Raw genomic sequence first — 23,400 nt, forward strand, 5'->3', positions numbered from 1 at the left:
CTATGTACATGTCCTCGTATGAAACAGGACACGAAGGTGTATGTTACAACATTAGTGACCTTACATAGTGGCTTCTTGTGTGCTCAGCTCCTGCTTTGGTGCTTAGCCACGAGGGTCTTAAAACCTCGTGAGCAGCCATTGGTACCCTCTCCCTCCCCCCAGCCCCACCCATCCAGAGGAAAGAAGAGTGACCCATTGAACGACACCTGGGAGCAATTTCTCCAGCAGAAGAACGGGCCGCACAAACATTTCCATGACCTCCATGGTGCCCCGTGGCCGCGGCACCGGCTCTGAAAGGCACCGCCGAGAGCGCACTGGAGGAGTGGGTGGCAGAGAACTCAGAACGGACCTCCTGGTTGGACAGAAGCTGGGGGGGGGGGGCACCCTTATCCCTCAGGGCTGGACCTGGACTCGCCTCCACGTTAGTGACCAGAATCACAGATGAGATCCCAAGGGCAGTGTGGACCCAAGGTCAACGGTAGGAAGGGTCAGGAAGGGAGGAGGGACGAGACCAGGAAGCACAGGGTGGCAGGACGGGGACGAGGAATGGCCCAGCAGGGGTTGGTGACGGTGAGTTGAAGCAGAGCCTGGAAAACACTACGGTCCACTCCGTCCACCTTCACCCAACTCACGAGAAAATGTTTATACACAATTCCTTAGGAATAACTTTATTATCAGACTTCTTTTTTTCTCCAGTCACACCTGAGTTACAAAGAGAAACATTGTCTTTCACGAATGAAACACATGAGGAGAAAGGAAAAATGAGGTGTTCTTTAAAGTGCGTTCCCTGAGGGATTTCCCTATTGCTCCCAGGTAGCATCATTCAGGTACAGGTAAGATTCTGTTCTCTGTTTCAAGCCTCTGTCGTCATTTTCTATCAGTCATGCGTGGGCATTTCTGCCAGTTACGCCCTCACAATCTGAGAGAGGGTGCTCACACAGTTTGTGTTTGCAGATTCAAAACACAATGAGGTAAGAGCGTGCCCCGGCCCCCGGGGGCCCCAGTGTGCCAGAGAGAGACGATTGCTTTGACCCCAATGTGCTTACAAAGCCCTGCATAGATCTATGTCTTTTATAAGGTGCCCCAGTGGAAAATAATCTGAGATTTGGTCTCCCGTGGGTGGGTTAGATGCCAGGGTGTCACAGTGGTTCAGTGCCCTGCTGTTTAGTGAAAGGTCAGCAGGTCAAATGCACCAGGCGCTCTGTGGGAGAAAGATTTAGGGTCTTGCAAATCCTGTGGGGCCATTCTACTCAGTCCTGCAGGCCGACTAGAAGTCAGCCTCAACTCAGTGGCGAGGGGTTTGGGGTTCCTATTGGGGGGAGCTTACCATAATTGAATCATTTTCCTATTGCTTGGACATTTCCATCAAGTCGTTACTGACTTATAGCGACTTCATATTGGGGTTTACAAGACTATACATCTTTCTGGGAGCAGGCAGCCCCGCTTTCTCCCAAGGAGCGGCTGGAGGGTTTGAACAGCTGACTCTGCAGTTAGGCCAACACCCGTCCCGGAGGGCCACCAAAGCCCCTTTTGTTTTGCCACCATGAGCTTAGTGGGTTACAAGTTAGGCTGCTAACCTCAAGGTCAGCAGTTCTAACTCACCAGGCTCTCCGTGGGAGAAAGATGAGGCTTTCTACTCCCCTAAAGAGTGGCAGTCTCAGAAACCCACAGGGGCAGCCCTCCCCTGTCCTCAGAAAGGCCTGGACAGCAATGAGTTTGATGAGAGTGTTGACACAATATCTCTATCAAAGATCTGAGACAGCATCTCACATACTTGGACATGTTGTCAGGAGAGACTCGGCCCTGGAAAGGACATTGTGCTTGGTAAAGCCGAGGGTCAGCGAAACGAGAATGGGCTCAAGGAGACGGATAGGCCCAGTAGCTGCAACCATAGGCTCAGGCTCAGGAACGATTGTGAGGCTGGCGCGGGAGCCGCCAGGGTTTGGTTCTGTTGTGCACAGTGTGCTATGGGTCAGAACCGTCTCCACAGCACTGACAGCAACATATGTGTACACACACACACACACACACACACACACACACATACCCCAGCAGTTCTCGTCATTGCCTCGGATGGGTTCCTGCAAGGAATTGTGGGATCAGACACCATGGACTTTGAAAAATAGATATGTGCTCACGGACTGCTTCCCAGAGACAGCCCGGGCTGATGCCTGCCACGCTCGGCCACAGCTCGGAGGCCTGCTCACGTCCAGCGGGAGCGGGGCCGGCTTCAGCAGCCTGTGCTGGGTGTCCCACCCCAGACACAGCAACCAGGTGTCCACACAGGCTCGTGACTTGGGCACCGTGGCGAGCGGGAGCTGCGAGCTGTCCCTGCTTCTGTCTAGAAGAGAGGCTGCGGGCAGGTAGGGAGCATTGATCATCGTGGGGATCACATCCCAAGATGTGTGGCTCAGTGCTCCCCGAGGGCATCCTCATTTGTCTGTCTCGTCCCCCTCGGCGGCGTCCTCCTGTATCAGAAGAGCATAGCTCCCCCGGCTCTGGCCCACGCACTTGGCAGCGCTGAAAAACAAAGGGAACTTTGAGAAATGGGCACACGGGCAAGGAAGGCACAGGCCACCTGGAAGCCTCCCTGTCCACACACGGCCGCTCACTGTGAGGTTGGTGGTTCAAATGCATCCAGTCCCTCCACAGGACAAAAACACCCCTAGCTTTTTAGTTGGGCTCTGGTGGCACCGTGGCTTATGAACGGAGCGGCTAGCTGCATGCTCCAGGTCAGCAGTTCAAAACCACCAGCCACTCTGTGGGAGAAAGATGCGTTCTCCAGTAAAGAGTTAAAATCTCGGAAACCCACAGGGGCAGTTCTACCGTGTCTTATAGGGTTGCTGTGAGTTTTAAATGACTCAATGGTAATGCTTTTTCCTCCTCCTGAGCCTCTGTATTGTATATTGTTGTTACTGTCGAGAATCACAGCCACCCGAATGAGAGTGTAGAACTGGCCGGGAGAGTTTCCCAGGCCGCCGGCTCTACGGGAGCAGGTGTCAGCCCTTTCTCCTGAAGAGCCCCTGGGTGGGCCTGAACGTCCGACATCTCAGCACCAAGCCCTTAGCCCACTACTCACCAGTCAGATTCCACACCCTGCATTTATTTGAACTACATATGTGAATCTTAAAACCGGAGGTGCAGGTCTAACTGAAACGAAAACTCCCTTTTAGGCTGCCCAAAGTCTGACCCCGAGACACGGGCTCGGAAGGTGAATTTGAGACTCTGTCCAAACAGAAAGGGCAAAGGTCAGGCTTGCTGGCTTGGGTGGTTTACTCAGCTTGGCCTCACAAGAAGGCAGGTGAGGAAGTGGGGTTGGAATTAACAAGCATTAAAATTGGGGCCACAGCCACCTCGTTGCTCAGTCACGAGGGGAAATAAAAGCAGGTCAACCCAGCCTGGGTCCCCGTCTCCTGGATACCCCCTGCCCCCACCCCCCAACACCCACATGCATCAGGCTGCATTGTCGTCCCACACTGAGCTCTGTTTACAGCCATGATAGAGGGTAACCCCACCACCTGGCCGAGCAGGTGGGGGGGGGGGCAGAGAGGGTGGTTGCAGCTTGGCTCTGAGCAGAACACCTTGTCACACACCCTCAGGATGTGACCACTTCAGCACGCCCCAAACAACCCACTATACGTTTACACCATGGGTTAAGGTCGCGGCTTCACTCAGTTCACAGACTTTGCTGTGCCCTGGTCTCACCCTGCTTGGGGCCTTTGACCCGACGAAAACTGCCTTCTCAGCAGTTTCGCGCAAATGCAGCGTTCTCCCTGACCCGGGCAGCTCGCCCCGAGGCGAGACATGCACTGCTTCCCTCCCTGAACGTTCAACAGGGCGGAGCGTTCCCGTGTTCCCGGGGAGCCATGCAACCAGCCAGGCCTCTGGACAGGTCATGCGGACACTTCCCACGTGACTTCTCACTGAGTCAGGCACCCAGAGCTCTGTGATCAGGGAGCCCTGGTGGTGCCGTGGGTTACGCACTGGGCTGCTAACAGCAAGGCCAGCGATTCAAGCCCACCAGCCTCTCGGAGAAAGATGAGACTGTGTGCTCCTGTACAGAGGGGGAGTTTGGGAAACCCTTCTGAGCAGTTCTGCCCTGTCCTCTAGGGTTACCACTAGTTGGAATGGACTCCGTGGTACTGGGTTTGGTTTTTTTGGGGGGCTGTTCCTGTGACCATCCGGGGCCATGGCACCAGAGGAAATCAGAATGTGAAAACAGACATCTCTATTCTTATCGCTAACTTAATCTACTTTTCCTGTTTCAAGGGGACGGGACTTCTGCAGGTCTCAAAGTAAATCAGTTTCTAGTCACCCATGCTCCTTCGCGAGTCTCCAGATGTCCCCAGCAGACCTACCTGTCTAAAACACTCCCGAGAAAGGTACCTTCCTGGGCACAACTCCCCCCCCCCTAACGGGCATGCGGGGCCTCAGTGGCAGGGTTAGGGCCTCCCCTAAAGGCAGCCACCCCGGTGAAAGGCTGCCAAGCAAGCTCTTACCACAGGCTGACGGCTGGGACCAGCAGCAGAGCAGCGGACAGCAGGAACGTGAAGCCGGGGTACCAGGCCACGGTGGCCGAGTAAATCCCGTTGAAGGCAGAGATGGCAATGACGCCGCCCAGGGTCTCCAAGACAGAAATGCAGGCAAACAGGATCCCTGGGGTCGGGGGGGCGGGGCACAATAGAAGACTGCATTACCAACAGACCCCTCCACTCAGAGCCGCGGCGAGTCCTGGTGAAGAGCACAGGTGCTGTTCGGTCTCATCTGGTCGCGGCCAACTCACAGCAACCGGCGTACAATGAACGAGACACTACCAGGCCCCGCCCCCTTCCAGGTCCCCCAGGAGAAGGGCCAACGCAAAATGCCACTGCCACCGAGTTGATTCTGACTTGCAGTAACCGAAAGCCTGGCAGTTTGAATCCACCACCCGCTCCACAGAAGGAAAGTGAGGCTGCTTTCTTATTAATGACAGCTTCGGAAACCCTCTCTTCGAGTCGATGCTGACTCATAGCGGCCAATGTGGCTTTCTGAGTGCGTCACTGTTCCCAGGGGCGGAAGCCCAGTCTCTCTCCCTCTGAGTGGCTGCTGGTGCCTATATAAAACAAACACACCACCAAATATCTAATCTTGTATATCTGTTTCCATGCTCTGCTCAAGGTTTCCAGGGCCTCTTGCCTCTGAAGTGGACAGCTGAGTCCTTCTTCCTGGTCTGTTCTTAGTCTGGAAGCTCCGCTGACCCCTGTTCACTGAGTGATGCTGCTGACACTGGAAACACCAGTGACACAGCTTCCAGCGTCATAGGAGCACACAAGCCACCACAGTGCGACACACTGACAAGTGACACTGAACGTAAAACCTTGTATATAGTATATAAAGGTACATACTATATACACATCGCTGACTGTATAATCTTGTAAGTAGTATGTAAATATACACATTGCTGACTGTATAATCGTGTATATACTATATAAATGTATATAGTATATACACATTGCTGCCTGTGTAATCTTGTATATAGTATGTAAATGTACACACCACATACACATCACTGATTGTAAAACCTTGTATGTAGCATATCAATGTCACCCTCTCTAACTCCAGCTCCCGGTGAAAGGCGTGAATGGACCACATCTGTTTCTCCGCTTTTCCTTCAGGCCAATGGGCTCACTTCCACTCTGCCAGCGTACGCTTTCCATGATAAATCAGTACCTTTTCCTCCCCGGCGCTCCCAGGGAGAAAGACAGGGTTGTCTGCTTCCATCAAGAGGTACAGCCTGGGAACTCGCGGGGGCAGTTCTTTCCTGACCTAGAGGGCCATTGAGTCAGCACCCGTGGGTGGCAGTGAGCTTGGTTTGGGCTTTCCATTCTATGACACCCCCCTTCCTTGTGCCTGCACGGTCTGTGTTGAGTGGTGGACATCTTTTCAGAAACCTTGGGAAGCCCTCTGACGCCTGTGGTGTGATCACCCCCCCGCCCCCACCCCCACTCTGCTGCCTTTGAGCCACTGAAAGCTCTGCCAGGACCAGGTTTGGTCAGCTTCGCCCACTGCTGTCCTCCCAGGGCCTTGCAGCCCCAGCACACGCAGGCAGTCACTGCCAGGGGGCGATTCCACCTCAGAGCCACCTCGCAGAGTGGCACTGCCCCAGGGTCCCCGCGTTCTCGGTAGCCGACTGCCACATCTTTCTTCTGCGGAATGACTTGTGGATCTTTTGGTTCACCATGGGGTACTTTAACCTCTGCGCTAACAGGTACCTCTCACACAAAACCAAACCCACCTACGTCGAGTCAGTTCTGACTCACCATGGCCCTACAGGACCAGGTAGAACGGCCTCTGTGGGTTTCCAGAACCATCCATCTTTGTGGGAGCAGAAAGCCTCCTCTCTCTCCCTCGGAGAAGATGGGGGGCTCCGTCTGCTGACTGTGGGCTCCCTTCCTCGCACAGGGTAGATGGTTTAATGCATGTGTGTTCAAGGGGTGAACGGCTACTTAATTCTACAGCCCAGCTCTCAAAGGCAGGCAGCCCGCAGGCTGATAGACGGTGATGCTGGGAGGGGTACCGTTGGGAGGAAGTCCTGCCACTTGTCTGACTACATCACTGTCCTCCTGATCCCTTGCTTCCGTCACAAGCCATGCTACGGGGAGCCGCCTGTGTAGGACGGGATGGCTTTCATCCCATCCCTGCCTCCTGGGAGCCAGGTCAAGCCTGTCAGTGCCCATCACAACAACACCCCAGCAGGTGGTGGGGAGCGCTGTAGCTGGTTGCTGGACTCCTCTGGGCAGCTGCACTCATTTCACAGTGGCCAGAGTCGGAATCCACTCTGCACCCTAACAAAATGGAAGCGACTTTTTAAAAAGGCCTTAGTAAAGAAATGGAACCAAATTTAAACGAACCGTAGAATGTCCACCCCAACAGGTCTGACTATCAACTCACTGCCACTGAGTCCATGCTGACCCTACAGGACAGCAGAACTGCCCCGTGGGCTTCTGAGTCTGAGACCCTTCACGGGAGCAGAGAGCCTCCTCCTCCCATCAGCTGCGTTAGGTTGTTACCATAGTCCTGAGCCAGACCGGTAGGGTTTCTCCCTGACAGTTTTATGGAGACAGAATCCCCATACCGTAACACTCACTGCCTTGTTTTTATGTGTGTTTCCCTGCGATGCTTAGCTCCTAATTGTTTTGTTTTTAAAAAAGCTTGTTATTGTGATCTGAAGGGAAGTCTGCAGAGCAAGCCGGTTTTCCATTTGACAGCCCAGACACATTTTGTGTCCTGACATTGGGAGCAGTCCCTACCCCGGGACGGCCCTCGTCCCCCTCCCTCCCTGAGTGTCCCGTTTCCACCAGCCCCGCCTCCCCGCCCCAGCCTTCTCCCTGGGTGCATGCCACCTTTGTTCCCTGGCAGGTGGAAGGTCCTGAGCAGAGAGTGCCTCTCTGAGGTTACTTCAGTCTACAGGCCTAGCATTTGAAAGTTACACCATCGGTAGCCAATTGGGGTGTCCCGCGGTCGGAATATTTGTGGAGGAGTCTTGTACTTTTCATATTCACATGGTTACAGGGGCAACCACAGAACACCCGACAACCCGAATTCCACTGCCCAATAACAAGGAGCGCCGATTTGGTTCCCCTCGGTGGTACAATGGTGGTGAGGCATTGCGCTGCCCACTGCCAGGCCCGCAGTCAGAAGCTGCCAGCTCCTTCTGCGTAGTCGGAACAGACTCTGTGGCAGTGAGTTTGGGTTTGTTTCATGTTCTCACCTGGCTCCCCGCTGCCAAATTGGCAGATTATGTAACCTGCACTTCCTTGTGGCCCAAATTCCTGTTGAATTTGGCAGCGGGAAGGAGGAGAGGAAGATGTGATCATTCTTCTCGGCACCCCTCGGCTTGCCCCACCCGTCCTTCACCGTGCCCCACTCCTCCCTGACACCCCTCCTCAAAGCCTCTGCTTGAAACTGGCTGAGGGGCTTCTTGCTGGGACCCTGGGTTAACCTTTATGGGGTGCTGTAATTATATGAGGGGCCCAACCTGTTATCTCCTAAGAACTATGGATTGACACGGCGGCTACAACAGGGTTCAATGAGAAGGACCACTGTGAGGAGGGAGGGCGCAGGACCAGGCAGGGGTTCATTCTGTTGTGTGTGTGCACTGGGGCTCTGTGGGCAGAACGGGCTGGGCGGCACCCAACAACAACTATCGCTGGCTCACAGACTGTGGGCTGAACTCAGCGCACCGGGTGCTGGTAAGCCCACCGCCCTGGCTCGTGGCTCTGTGAGCGGGTGCCACAGCTGTGCACAGGGATCTCGGGGTCCAAAGGACTCGCTCTACTCCAGGTACTTCTCTCTTTGTGGTAGCGAGATCTCCCCCCACCCATCCTGTTTCTTCGAGGTCTGCTTTTATACCCAGCAGGACAGAGCTCACACCTAACCCTGTTACCAGTCCACAGAGCTGACTCATCGAGCCCAGTCGGTGCTTCCCACCCCTCTGCATGCCCAGGCCCCTCAGGAAAAGATCGCTGGGTGGGAGTCACAAAGGCTGGGGTTAGAAGAGCCCTCCCTTGAGGGAACACAGCTCCACTGGGTGGTGAGGGCAGACGCACAGTCAGAACTCTCGGGTCTAACTCCTGGGCATTCCATGGAGACTGCTCTTGGATTGTTGGATGTTCAACTGCTGGTCTGTTCTGCAAACCTCCACCTAATTCACACACACACACACACACACACACACACACACACTTCTATGGAGAGCTTTGAAAGTTCTGGAAGAGCGCCTGGGCCTCTGGTCTCCAGTTTGCACCGCACTCTCACTCTGCTCCACCCTCAGATAGGGTCTTTCCCACGTAGGTGTTGCAGGAGTAAGCTCTGGCTGGACCCTCCTGGAAAGGGAGAAAGGTCCTGGAGGAAAGGGCCAGGAACTCGGGGCTCAGGTAGGTAGAGTGCAGTCCTGTGGAGTAGGGGTTAAGGTCCCTTGGGCCTTGAGGAGTCCTCTTGGCACAGTAAAAGCCTCTGCAGCCCATTCCTGACATCATACCACCACTCGATTCACAAGGAGCCCATTCTGAAGAAGGGAGGCATGGCAGTGCATATGCCACGTGGCTCTTCTTCCCGCAGCCTCCGTGCCTAACCCCCCTCCCCCAAAACGACATTTTCCTGGTGGGTCTGAGTAAGAAGGGAGGGGGGGATATAGTGATTGCACTGGATGACTCGGCTGTGAATGATTGTTAGCGGGGTCCACGAGGAACCCCATCTCCCTGGGTCCACGACGAGCCCTCGTGGAAGCAGAAAGGGAGACTTTTAGCACCAGCAAGAGAGAAGAGCCAGGTGTGGGGCTCAAACTTTGGACCACCAGAACCCTGCCTCTGGGATCTGCATCCCTGAACCTCCTGGATCCAGACGGCAGCTGTGACACCAGAGCAGTCACCACGGCCGCCGCTGCCACTGCCGCCGCCGCAGGGGATCAGAAGCCAGAACGTGAGGCAGCGTGGTGGATGGCCCAGCTCACAGAGCAAGTCATGCTGAGAGCTTTGGGGGCAGTGGAGTTGCTGCCTCTGGGTATTTAGCTAAGGGAGCAGGAGCTGAGTGCCCCCAGGTCGAGGCTTCCAGTGGAGTGGCATGCCCCCCTGGGCATTTTCTGGCAGCCCTGAAACGCTTTGTCACATTGCTTGTAGGGAGCAGAGGCCAGGCCAAGAGGCTGAGGGCCCAGAGAGAGGCCTGCCTGCAGGTCCAGCAGAGAAGAAACAGTTCGGACTGAACAACTGTCTCCTGAGCATTTCTCATCGGAACCGTAACCTGTTAGCTTCCCTGATAAACCCCACACCATCAGCATCGTCTGTGTGGCCAGGGAAACGAATTACGCAGCCCCATTGGAAAGCAGAGTGGGGTGAGAGCCACAGTAAGGGGTGTAGGACAGTCTCAAGTATCCATCATGGGTCGCACACGGCTTTGAGCTGGGGCGCCCCGTAGTCATCCTCACGTGCCCGACCCAGGGGACACTCACCTTGTTCACTGGCGCTGACCACTTTGGACAACATGGACCGGAGCACAGAGAGGGGCACAACCAAGAAGAGGAACAGCAGCCGGACTGCGGGAGAGAGGGACACGTTGACGGGTATGCAGGGAAGGGGAGGGTTCGCGGCAAATGACCAAAAGCTCCCTCTCTCTCTCTCTGCATTTGATTGTCTATCAACGTGCTCAATCCCTGCTTCTAAAGACTAATCACGTGTAGAACCGCACTTGACAGGCCAGCTTAAAGTTAATTTACAAGTCAGCTTAAAGTTAATCTACGCTAGAATTCTCATTCTAGGACCCAGATCAAGCGTTCACCCAAGTGTTAGTCCAAGTCTATATAATCATCTGCCAGTTGGCCCCAATCTGCCTCCTCCTATTCATGCTGCTACTCGCCTTTTGGCCTAGCAACTTGTGACTGAGTCTACTGAGGTTTCGGATTGGTTGGTCAGCATTTGGTGGGGTTTTTTTTTTTGGCTTGGTTTTCTGTGGTTATGCATTGACCACAAGGTCAGCAGTTTGAAACCCCCAGCTGCTTCGAGGAACAAAGACCAGGCTTTGTATTCCTGTGCACAGGTAGTTTTGGAAACCCACAAGGGCAATTCTACTCTGTTTGAGGGGCTTGCAATGAGTCAACATCGAGACCATGACAGGAGTTTAGTGTGGTTGCTGTTGTTGTTTTTAGCATTTCTTTGCTACTTTGATTAATTTATCGATACACTGGCTCAGTATCATCATGCGCCTTCATTTTTGTGGCTTGTTGGCTTCGTGGGCACGAATGGCCCCTGGTCTGAGGTGAAGACCCTTTTATAGCCGGTGAAGCAGCCCTGGTGGTGCAGTGGTTAAGTGCTGGGCTGCAGACCGAGAGGTTGGTGGTTCTAAGCTATCCGCCTGCTCTGAAGGAGAGAGTCGTGTCAAGATTACCGTCTTGGAAACTCTCTGAGGAAGTGCCACTCTCCGAGCAGCTCTGCTCTGCCCCACAGGGTCGCCGTGAGCGGGGCGCAACCCGATGGCACTGACGGAGGTCCTTGCTGGGTGCCGTCAAGTGGATTCCAACCCTTCGGGACCGTGCAGGACAGAGTGGAGGCTCTCTGCTGCCATTAAGATCCTCAGCAACCTGCGTCTGCCAGGAGCCCGAGTTCTCATGCCAGCCTGGCAGGACGGGTTCCCCGCTCCAGCCAGTCTGCGACGGTCTTTTGCCAGTAATCCTCTCCACCCCCACCGCCTCCCGTTTCTCTGTTGACTTCCGGCCAGCAGCCAAACATGTGACCTAACTGCACTATCAGGGCCCCTCCAACGACCATGGCCACTGGCAATCTCGGTTAACTGACGATAGCACTGCGATGCTGTTGTCATTCTGAGGGTTTCCAAGTGTTTGGGCTTCCTCAACTTGGCCTTGGCAGCCCCGAGGGTGATGGGAGAAGAGCTCGTGTGGACTGATCACTGTCCACAAGGGCCTTGGCAGTTCCCTCTCCTCCTCCTCCTCCTCCTCCTCCTCCTCTCTTGGCTGCTGTCTGCAAGTCCATGGACCTGGGACCGACCGGCAGGAGGGCCGTACCTTCCCTCGGTGGCATGGCGAGTGCTCGGCGGATCCTGCTCCCCGCGCCTTTCTAAACTCACCTGAAAGCATCATCCACGTGACTCTGGAGAAGGCGGTCATGACCATCCCGCCCATGGTGGTGGCGAGTCCGACGAAGGCCATGTGGATGTCCTCCATGCAGTAGGAGAACGCCCAGATCCCCAGGAAGCTGCTCACGAAGGTGGCGCTGCCCAGGGCGGCGCCGTAGCCGATGTACACGGCGTCCCAGCAGAGCGGTGCGTCCAGCTCGAACAGGACGAACACCGGGGAGGTGCCGACGACCACGAAAAAGTAGCTCATCATCGCGAGGAGCAGCAGGCAGAGCAGGAGCCGACGGTGGCCCGAGGCGTTCTGGAACAGGGCCGACGTGCGGGACAGGAGGCCCCTGAAGGCCTCCCCGCAGGACGGGGCGGCGCCCTGTGCCTGTGGCGGCAGTGCCTCTCTGGCCGGGGTGCCCAGGATGAAGACAACGTAGAACAGGTTCATGGCCACCGCCAGGGCGATGACGAGGAAGGCCCACACGAAGCCCAGCGCCCCAAGGAAGTAGCCCGAAGACAGCGCCGTCAGCCCGGTGACGAGCCCGATGAGGAGGTCCAGGATGGCGATGCGGATGGTCCTCCGCTTCTCGTCCGGACACTGGTCCACGATGTAGGCGAAGCAGGCACCCCAGAAGGTGGTGTAGTTGCCGCCGAGGGCTCCGACGAAGCTGGAGGCGATCAGCAGCTCCAGGGGCCAGGAGAAATAGGCCAGCAGGCAGAGCCAGGCGCTGGTGGCCAGGGAGCCCACGGCCGACAGGACCATGGGCAGCTTCCGCCCCTGGTGGTCACTGAGAGACAGGAGGATGAACGTGGACACCATGCCGGGAATGAGCCCGCTGAGCTCCATCTGCAGGCTAAAGAGAGAGACCTTTTTCTGAACTTCCTGTGGAGAAACCAAAAGAGGAGAAAACGCTTACAGACAGTCGGTGCCGCGGGGGGAAAGGCAGTTAGTTCCCCAGCCAGCTTGGACAAGCCCCCTCATAGATTAACTCAGGGCCTGTAGCAAACAAACAAACAGCTGGGAGGGGGGCCTGTGGCAGTGACATCTCCTGTCAACTTGCGAAGGGGTGGAATCTAGCCTGTCAATCAGGCCGCAGCTTGATGACCTCATTTGGAGGTGTGACAGATCTAAATCATTCACTGGGTGCCAGATACACTCTCCCAGGGAGACATTCCTGCTGACAAGCCACATGGAGGTATGCTGAAGGCAGCCAGAGCCCTGGAGCTGGAGGAGCCATGTGGAGACCCATGCCAGTGCTGAGATGCTTCCACCACCACTGGATCCCCAATACTTTCCACCCACCGACCTGTGATCTTCCTGCATTTGGCACTACTGCATGTGTTGCGTGAGTCGGAAGAGGAATTGACACACTTGCATTGGACATGTGGGCTAATATCAGCCTTATGGACCTGATCTGGACTGGGCTGGGCTGTTTTCTCAATGTACCATTGCTCTTCGATACGAAGTTCTCCCCTGCACACACAAGTGTCTATGGGCTTGTTTCTCTAGTCCAGCCAACACAGGGTCTTATCTCAACTCCCTGTGTCTCCCCTGTTGCCAGAGCTGCCAGGCCCCCACCCTCCATCTTTCCTTATCTTCTCTGATGCCAACTGCTCCTCCCATGGCACTCTGCTTCTCTGCTGGGTCGGATAAGCCATGGCAAGAGCCCCCCAGAACTCCCAGACTGTATCACATCTACCGGGAAGGACGAAGGACGTTTATTAGGGAAGTTACTTGCATGTGATATCATATGAAAGTACAATTTTGCGGAACCTCATCCCACAACCGTTATAGGAGTCCAGTGACAGGGAGCTGCCAGACATTCAGGCTGGACTCAGAAGAAGACATGGAACAAAGGATACCATTACCAATGTCACAGGGATCTTGGCTCAGCGCAGAGAATACCAGAAAGAAGTTTACTTGTGGTTTATTGACCATGAAAAGAAAAGCACTTGACCGTGTGGGCGAGAATAAACGGTGGATGACCTTGAGAAGAGGGAGCATCCCAGAACACTTCGCTGCGCTCGTTCGGAACTTGTAGAGGCGGTTGTGCAAACAGAACAAGGGGATGCTACATGGTTTAAAATCAGCCAAGGGTTGTGTCAGGCTTGTATCCTTCCACCATATTTGTTCTATCTGTGTGCTGAGCAAATCATCAGGGTAGCTGGATTATATGAAGATGCATGTGGTATCAGGCTTGGAGGAAGGCCTAATAATAATCTGTCACAGGCAGGTGACACAACCTTGCTTGCTGACGGTGAGGAGGACGTGAAGCACCTGCTGATGGAGATCAAGGACTGCGACCTTTAGTATGGATGACAACTCAGTGGAAAGAAACAAATCTTCACAACTGGACCAATGGGTAATATCACGATGAATGGAGAAAGGGTTGACATCAAAGATTTTGTTTTGCTTGGATCCACAATCAATGCTCGTCGAGACAGGAAGCAAGAGATCAAAGGCATGTTGCATTAGGGAGATTGACTGCAGAGTCCTCTTAAGGGGACTGAAGAGCAAGACATTACTTTGAGGACTACAGTGTGCCTGACCCAACCCATGCATTTCCCATGGCCTCGTGGACATGTTGGACACGGAATAAGGAAGACCGAAGAAGAATCGATGCATTTGAATTGTGCTGGAGAAGAATATTGTAAGTACCATGGGCTGCTAAAAGGGGACACCGATCTGTCTTGGAAGAAGTACGGCCAGATGCTCCCTAGAGACAAGGATGGCAAGACTTCGTCTTACATACTTTGGACATCCTGTCAGGAGAGACCGGCTGCTGGAGAAGGGCATCGTGCTTGGTAAAGTGGAGGGGCGGCAAACAGGAGGAAGGCTCTCAAGGAGATGGATTGGCAGAGTGCCTGCCACGATGGCTCAGACAGAGGACAGTTGTGAGGACGGCGCAGGACCGGGCAGTGTTCTGTTCTGTTGTGCACGGGGCTGCTGTGGGTCGGAACTGACTCGATGACACCTCACAACAATTAGGGATGTTAACAGGCTACCACAAGTCAGGATCCCTAAACAGGAAGGATACAGTTATTAGTCCACAGCAGTGCCTCTCCTCCTCAATCATTAGCCGGTCTCTCTCCAATCCTCAGCCTCTCAGCTTCTGCTTCATGGCCTGTCTCTGCTCTGTCTCATGGTCTCCTTCCTCAGCCTCTGGTCTCCACCTGGCTCCTCTGTTCTGCCCCAGAGTGTTTATAATTCAGCCTCTAGTCTCCCCTTGCTCCACCTCCCCCGAAGACAGAGATCTCCAGCTTGCTCCACTGGTGGCTCTCCTTCCAATGGCCCTGGATTTCTGTGTGTGTTTGTGCTTCTGACGTGGCTCCTTACATGGAGGGAGGCTTTTGTCCTAGAGCAGACCGGACCCCCGAGGAAACAGAGGGTGTGACTTGGTTCATACCCTCTACTCACGTCACGTTTCAATCCCACCTTCATATCCTGTCCATTAGCTTAGCAGAGCACTCCCTCTGATGTGAGATTATAGCCATGGGCCTAGAGTTCAGAATTTATAACACATCAGATGAAGACTCATGGCTAGAAGGGTCGTTTAAGTGACCACATCTCATCACTATAATATTCAAGAACATCGTAGAACACGAAAAAAGATGGGCCTTTATATGGGGCTCTCTGCTCTCCTTTGGTCTGCCCATCAACATAGTCGCTTATATAGAGTGCATCTGTGGGGAACCCCCCACCCCAAGACCCCGGGGCTTCCATTCCTGACTCAACCATGTTTTCCCTTCCTTCTCTGATGCCTTCCCACGGAGGCCTCTTCCTGTCTGTGTACTCCACACGAGAATGCACGGGATGAGTAAACCCATGCTTGGTTGAACTGTGTTTCAATCGAGCTTGGCTGCCCTCTGACATCGACGTCTCCAGACACTCAGCGAGAGTCGGATGGCTCTGCTCACTGAGTGAAAGAAGACGAGAAGCAAAAGGCAATCCAGGGAGGGGCTTTTCATCCCCCAAAGATGACAGCCAGCACGACCCGGAAGTACGATCAACTCAGCTCCCCCCAGGACCAGGACAGAAGCAAACGGCATGGTGGGTGGTTAGTGGTCGGCTTTGATGGGAAGAATTTGGGGGCGACCGAGTCGCATTTGGAAGACGTGCAGCCAGCACGCTCCTTGGACGTGAGCATGGCGAGGCTTTGGGCAAGCTGCCAGAAGACACCAGTCCATGGAGAGGGACGCCGTGCTTGGTGAAGTGGAGGGGCAGAGAATAAGAGGAAGGCCCTGGACGAGAGGGACCGACACAGTGACGGCCACAGCGGGCTCACACCCAGCCCCAGCTGGGATGCCAAGCAGGGCTGGGCGTGGCTTCAGTCTGTTGCTCCTAGGGCTCGCTGTTAGCCTGGCACCTCATAAGGACAAGCACATTTTAGGGCCGCCGCTATTCTGGCGTTGCCATGTTAACCTAAAGAGTGTGTGTCACTTGGGGGTGGGAGGGGGCAGTTGAAATGCTATTAAATTAAGCTTCTAAGCCATAACGGCACCGCGGTTATGCGCTGGGCATAGTTCTCAACCACCAGCCACTCCTCTGGAGAGCATAAGATGGTCTACTCTCATCAAGAATTCCTGTCTTGGAAATCCATGGGGAAGTTCCCCTCCATCCTGTAAGGTCTCTGGGAGTTGGAATAGACTGGATGGCCGTGAGACTGGATGGCAGTGAGTCTGGTCTTTCTGTCTGTAAGCAAATACAGGGCACATGAGGTAAACAGCCAAGAGATCAGAACTCGTGGAAAAGCTGAAGTTTCGCGTCCCCTAGCACCTCCACACGACAGCCTCTTGGGGCTGTTGGCCAGGGTCATATGAGGGTTACCAGTCAAACAAAACCCCAGAAGGAGCACTTTCTGACCCCACCTCTGAGGAGGGAGGCCAAGAGAAGTAGCTATTCCATCTCAAAGTATACAGTTTCTGCTGTGGCCCATTAGGTTTCACGTTGGACAGTTAACCCAAGGTCAGCGGTTCAAAACCACCAGTCGCTACTCAGGAGAGAGATGAGGCTTCCTACTCCCATAAAGAGTTATAGTGTTAGAAACCCACAGGGGCAGTTCTACCCTGTCCTATAAGGTGGCTATGTGTCAGAATCCACTCAATGGCTAGGGGTTTGGTTTGGGGCATAGTGAGGCAATAATGTTGCTTTTGAACTCACAGATAGGCTGAAATAGCACAAATTAAGCACCCACTCTTGTAACATTCTCCCTCCCTGTTGCCGTAACTTGTGAGAAGTGTGAATTAAAATAAATGACAAACTAAACGTGGTTCCAAAAATATAAATACCTTGCTCTCTGTAGGCTCTGGAGGAAGGTTCTGGGCTCAGTTTCTCTGGCATCTCATTTATTAACTTATTTATGTTGTGTGTGCACACACACGCTCACACACAGAGATGAGGGTAGGTTAAAAAATTGCTACAAAATTTTAGACACCTTTGCTATACAAACACGTGAAGCAATAGTTTCTCAACATACCATCCATCCACCTTTGTTGAGTTTCCGTGGCTGTAACTCTTTATGGGAGCAGAAAGCCCCATCTATCTCCCTCAGAGAGGCTGGTAGTTTTGAACTGCAAACCTTGCAGTTAGCAGCCAACGTGTAACCACTACGCCACCGGGGCACAGTCCTTGTTAGCCTTCGTCAACCAGCACGTGCCTTGTTGGGGCAGGAAAGAGCTCCCTGGCACAGTATTCCTGGACTTTCTCCTATCCATGCAGCTTTCCGTCTCCTGAAAACTTCTGTCCACTGGGCCCCCAGGACCATCTGTGTCCTTTGAGAAATCCTATCAGGACCACCGATCCCTTTGCAATCCACAAATATAGTGGCCATCACCTTCTGGCCGGACCTTGAATTGAACTGGGACAGCAGGTCCCCCGGGGGGAGGAGGGGACATGTCACAGGCTTGTAGGGACCTTTCTTTGAACCTGTCCTGATGAGACTCAGACAAGTGTCTTCCTGAAGGAACCTAGCTGCCGCCATCCCCGGATCACAGCGACAGGCACGTGTAGGCCCACTGTGTTTAGAATAGATCTGTGCATGTGTGAACCAGAACCCTGGCGGTGGCCCTTTCTAGCACACCCCGTGCACGATCCCAATAGATGGACACACAAGACTGCCATGCACCCGGCCCTTCCTGGAGTGAAATGGGAACAAGGCAACTGTGTTTAGATTCTCATACTGAGTCCCTGGAATGTGTTCTGTTATCTCACATTTCCACACGTAGGTGTGCGTGTCCGTGTCTGCCACGTGGGAAGGAGTCATGGGAATAACATCCCTGCCTTGTTCCAATCTTAGGGGAACATCATCAGGTTGTGTGTGTGTGTGTGTGTGTGTGTTTTGCATTACATACCATGTTAGCAGGAGCCCTGGTGGCGCAGCGGGTAAGCATTTGGCTGCTAAGTAGAATGTCGGTGGTTCAAACCCACCAGCTGCTTCATGGGGGCACGAGGAGGCTGTCTGCTCCTGAAGAGTTAGGGCCTCAGCAACCCAGTTCTCCCCTGTCCTACGGGTCCCTGGGAGTCAGCAGTGACTTGATGGAAGCGGACTGGGTGGGTCTGGGGCCAGTGGTGTTCACTGTAAGTTTTTCCCAGACAGAGATCGCTTCATATTAAGAGGCCTCAGACAAGCACTGTCTACTTACACACAATGCTGTGTCGGGGAGTGGCCTAGAAGAAACATCACGCACGTAATTGGGGATTCACCCTGTAGTAGAGGAACAGCATGTTTTGAGGAACAAGAAGCACATCCAACTGAACTAGGTACCAGAGGCAGGCACTCCCAACAGGAAAGGGAGCTCTTGGTCTCTGAGGGAAGAGAAAGTTCTCAGAAGCTGAGCTAGGTCCACCCCTGCCACCGCTGCCACCACCACTATCACCACGGCTGTGGAGTTGGCTCCCACAAACAGCCACACTGTAGGACAGGGTAGAACCACTCCCCAGGGCTTCCGAGGCTGTAAGTCTTCCTGGAAGAAGACAGCCTCATCTTTCTCCTACAGAGTGGCTGGTGAGTTTGAACCACCAACCTTTGGGTTAACAGCTGCAGATGACTTCTCTGCGATGCTCTCTTAGCCCACTGGGCCACCAGGGGTCCTTGAAAGGGAGCCTACTGGAAAAGTGCCTCCTGGGAATCCAGGACCACATAGTGGCGGCCGCCACACCCTGTCCCTCCCTTGGGGAGGGGTGGGGGAGAGGGCGTTTCCGGTCCCCCAATCCGAGCACCTGCAGGCCTGGAGCACCAACCGGAAGGGAAGTGGCCGAGGGCAGCAGGAGTCTGACTAATAGACAAGAGATTCAGAATGTGCCCGGCCATTTCAAATGTTCCGAAGGAGGCCACTGATGAGGGCTTTGATGGGGGGGGGGGAACAGGGGCCAGGCTGCCCTACCGGGCTGTACTTCGTCACCTGCACAGACTCAGGGGGCCAGCCACCGAGGGGCTGGACCATGGCTTGGCTCCCCTTACCCTCCACAACTCTGGAGTCAGTTGAAGGGTCACCCAGTGGGGCGGGGCAGAACCTCCCCTGTGGGTCTGCAAAGCTTCAGTCTTCTTGGAAGCAGAGAACCTCCCCTTTCTTTCTCCATTGGAGTGGCTAGTGGGTTTGAACTGCTGACCTTCCTGTTGGCAGTCAAGCACTTCATCACTGTGCCACCAGGGCTCCCCGGGTGGTGGTAGTGGGGTATGAGTGGCAGATTCTTCTAAACACTCAAGTCCTCTCCCCATCTCTTGGCATTGGTTCCAGACACCTCCAGGAGATGGGGTGTAGAGACCAACCGAACCAAACTGGCTGCCACCGAGTGGATGGTGACTCACAGTGACCCCATAGGACAGGGTAGAACTGCCAGTGAGCTTCTGAGCCTAACTCTGCACGGGAGTAAAAAGCCCTGTCTTTCTCCCAGAGGAAGAGACACTCAGGATCCCATACAGAAAATAGTGAGCCTAGAACCTTCTCTACACCTCCCCCTCCAGGCCCCCCACTGAAAGACCGAAACACAAAGCCTGAGTCCCTGGGTCCCTGTCTTTCAGACTCAGATCCCAGGTCCATGGGCCCCGATGCCCATGGCTTCCCAGAAGGAATCGGTTCCAGGAAGTTTCTCCCACAGAAATGAGGAAATGAGTCGGAACACGGGTGGGGCTGATTGGCCAGGCTTCATCTTCCCAAGTGCCCTTCTGGTGCTCGGGGGGACACAGGAGAGGCCCAAGGGTCTTGTCCCAAGGACCACTGTCCTGTAATCTCCTCCCCACCGCAGGCTCATCAAGGAGCCCTGGTGGCACTGCTGGATAAGCATCAGGCCACACGTGACAGCCTCAGCACCCCTGCACGGGGTCCCTGTGACTGTGGATTCACCATGGCAGTGGCCTTGGTTTCCAGGGGCCTCAGGAGCCCTGGTGACACAGTGGGCTGAGTGTTGGGCTGCTAACAGCAAGATTGGTGGTTCGAACCCATCAGCTATGCCATGAAAGAAAGACGAAGGAGTCTGCATACGTGAAGGTTTACAGTCTCAGAAAACTTACTGAGCAATTTCACTGTGGCCTCTAGGGCTGCTATGAGACAGGCTCGATGGGGCAACCGTGGGGTTGGTGTTTTAGAGCCTGGGTCAGGAGCCCCGGTGGTGCAGGGGTTACATGCTCAGGAGAGAACCGTAAGGCTGACCGTTCGAACCCACCAGCTGCCCCGTGAGAGACAGTAGAGGGAGACTGCGCCCGAGGGTTTCATTTCTTCTTCTTCTTTTTTTAAACTTTGTTATTGTTGTCAGTTTTTAAAAGCAATCTTTTTTCTTTATACGAAATTAGGATTAGTATATCCATAAAGAGTGGGTGGATGGTTTCTTGGGGGTGTGGAAGGGGATAGTGGGGGCAAACAGGGAGCTATGAACAGTGAGGACAAGAATGAAGGGAATATTCTGGCACCTACGGTGGTGGCGACTGCACCACTCTCCTCAAGGCGACTGGATGACTGCGTGGGAGGGCATGTGAATTGTATGCTAATAAAATGGTTACGACAAACAGAAACAGACAGACAGTCTTGGAAACCCAAGAGAGCAGTCCCACTCTGTCCATTAGGATCACTGTGAGTTCGAATCCACTTGGTGGCAATGGGTGTGACTTGGTTTGATTTGGGGTATTGGGTTAGGGTGCCTGGGTGGCACAAGCATGGGTGCTTGCATGCTAACCCCCAAAATTTCACCCCTCCCAGTGGTACTGAGGCACAAAAGTCTTTCATAAAGATGACAGTTGAGAACCCCATCCCCACCCCTCTGGGGCCACTCTGCTCTGTGGCAAGGGAGCAGCCATGACCAGCCGGGGATGACTGTCACTCCTGGGGACCGGCTGTCTTGGGAGAACCCAGTCGTCAAGGGCTGTCTTTCACGGGAAATGGGTGCCCGTCCCCAGTCAGGGCGGTCCTTGCCTGTGTCCTACTTACCTCCTGGAGGATGAAGATGGGGCTGCTGGTGTTCTTGTCACATTGAGACACGTTGCTGCCGAAGGCCACACTGAAGTTGCTGGTCTGGTCCCATATCCTCTTGTACACGTACTGCGTGGTCAGCGGCGTGCTCAGCGTCATCGCAAAGGCGCTGAGGAGAATGGCCGGCTCCACCAGGAAGACCTCCATGGTGCACGGAAGGCTGGCAGGGTCCTGTAAGCAAGGGGAGGAGCCGCCTTCGTATCTCAGGGGCTAGACTGTCAGTCACACACGGGCCATACTTGAAGAACCTTGTGGTGTCAACATGGGGGAGAAAAAAACAAACACAAATTTAACTGGAGAACGGCAGTAAAGAATCACCATGTAGTCAGCAGCTTCCTGGGGTGACTAAGGTGGTTAATACATTCAGCGAAGAGAATTCGAATCCACCCAGGGGAATCTCGCAAGAAATGCCAGGTGACTTACTTTCCAAACACCAGCCCACAAAAATGCTATGTGGTGCAATAGAAGAGGGCAGAGAGCCAGGAACAGGGGGAGGGGAAGGAATGTGTGGGTGACGGCCGCCATCGACAGCTGAATGATGCCTTTACTATGAGACCCGAAGAACTCGATGGTAGGTTCTTAGTTACGGAATGCTTAAATCCAAGATTCCACAGAGGAATCCTGATCAAAAGGGGGAAGATGTGTGGAACAGAATTTAAAATTCTTATGGAATTCAGACTTTCTGAAACTTGGAAGTTGATGAGCCCCAAGACTATTAAGCCGAGATAATCTTTAAATCTTAAATAAAAACAAAACTCAAAACAAAACAAAATACCCTCACAGCCATCAAGTTGAGTCCAAGCCTCAGTGACCGTCTAGGAGAGAGTAGGGCTTTCCAAGATCCTAACTGTTTAGGGGGGTAGAACGGCTCATCTTTCCCCCACAGAATAGCCTGGGTGGTTTTGAACTGCCAACCTTACTGTTAGCAGCCCAACTCACAACCTGCTATATCACCAGGGCCCCTTAAATCAAACCATCCTATCCACTAAAGTCTTCTTCAAACCAAGCAACTCTGTAAAACTGAGCAAGTATAGGCTGTCTTGAGCCCACAATGTTCCTTTAAGAGTCATCAGCATTGGATGAAAGTGAAGAGGGCAAAGGTTAGACAGGAACCTTGGGGGGCAGCGAGCTCAAGTTGGGGTGGGGGGCTGGGGAGGGACCACTCCGGGTAAGCTTGGGCGCTGCTAAGCCTGTGAAATGAAAGGACAGTCCCGGGTCAGGAGGCGTCGACTCCCTGGGAAACCGGTTGGCTTCTCCAACTTTCCCACGCGTGACCGGCCCCCTCTCACCTGGCACGTTTGCAACCTGGACAAAAGCGCGGCCAGAAACCCTTTGGCTGTGGCCAAGCCACCCGCGAACCCCAGGTCCAGTGTATGGGGTCGCCACCCTCAGTTTGGGGTTACGGGCCAGGGCTTTCCATTTCTAGGGACCCCTCCTCGGCGCCCCGCAGTCCCAGGCAGGCCACTTTCCCCTACGTAATCCAGGAGGTCCCCCAGGACAGTGACAGCCCTGTCACTGTCTTCTTCCTGCTGCTGTTGCTGCTTACTGGCCCCGGGGGGAGCAGCGCGCCCTCGCGGGGTGGGGATGGGGTGCCCCTGTATCGACTCACCCCCGCGGTCACCGTCTCCCTGTGGGGCCACGTGCAGGTCGGAGCATTTTCGGGGCCTGGATCTTGAGGGGAGATGAGGCGGGTCACCCCGGATGCACTGTGACTCTCTTCGGTGGAACAAGGACTGCCCGCCGGGTGCGCGGGGGCGGGGACAACGGCGGACACCGCCCCCCCGCCCCCCCGCCGAGTCTACGCGGTCCGCGCGCACCAAGGGTCAGGTTCACAGGACCGGCGACGCAGAGCGGGCAGGTCTACGGCCCGCGCAGCCCCGCGTTTCCCCAGGTTCTCAGGGCGCGGCTGCGGTCCGCTCTGGGCATGTTGGGGGCCCTCGGGCACGTCAGTCCGTCGGTGGCCGGCGCACCCCCAGTCGGGCCTTTGCGGGGTGTTGACACTGCAGTCGTCCGGAGCTCGCCCCGCCCAGAGCCCCAGCGCCAAGCCCTGCCCATGTTGCCACCGCCCGCCCCAGTCTTCCTGCGATTGGGCCCCACGACTCGTTCCCCGCGGTGATTGTTCCTCCCGGGCCGCCACTGTCGCAGCTCCGAGAGGCGTTCCAAGTCGGCAGCCCTCAGATCTGGGCCACAGCCAAAAACGTTTCTGGGGCCGATCTCGTTTCGAAGGAGCTACACAGAGCGTTGGTGGGAAACGTAGCGAGTTTGCGCCTTGAACGAGTTAGTCTGCCCCTGAACTAGCGTTCCAAGAAGAAAGGCAGGGAGGCTCCG

At 54.6% G+C, this 23,400-nt stretch overlaps 1 protein-coding gene across 1 annotated transcript; it reads right to left on the reverse strand.

Annotated features, from left to right (window-relative positions):
• Nucleotides 1–662: 662 nt before the first annotated feature.
• Nucleotides 663–23,055, reverse strand: SLC46A3 (solute carrier family 46 member 3). The gene is made up of 6 exons (XM_075562807.1): nucleotides 22,682–23,055; nucleotides 21,031–21,320; nucleotides 11,614–12,493; nucleotides 9,986–10,069; nucleotides 4,500–4,656; nucleotides 663–2,520 (listed from the first exon to the last, which is right to left on the reverse strand). The coding sequence occupies exons 2-6, from the start codon at nucleotides 21,217–21,219 to the stop codon at nucleotides 2,433–2,435; spliced, it is 1,398 nt and encodes a 465-aa protein (XP_075418922.1). The 5' UTR covers nucleotides 21,220–21,320; nucleotides 22,682–23,055; the 3' UTR covers nucleotides 663–2,432.
• Nucleotides 23,056–23,400: the final 345 nt, after the last annotated feature.

The sequence above is a fragment of the Tenrec ecaudatus genome, chromosome 11 (assembly GCF_050624435.1).
Source record: "Tenrec ecaudatus isolate mTenEca1 chromosome 11, mTenEca1.hap1, whole genome shotgun sequence".
Lineage (NCBI taxonomy): Eukaryota > Metazoa > Chordata > Mammalia > Afrosoricida > Tenrecidae > Tenrec > Tenrec ecaudatus.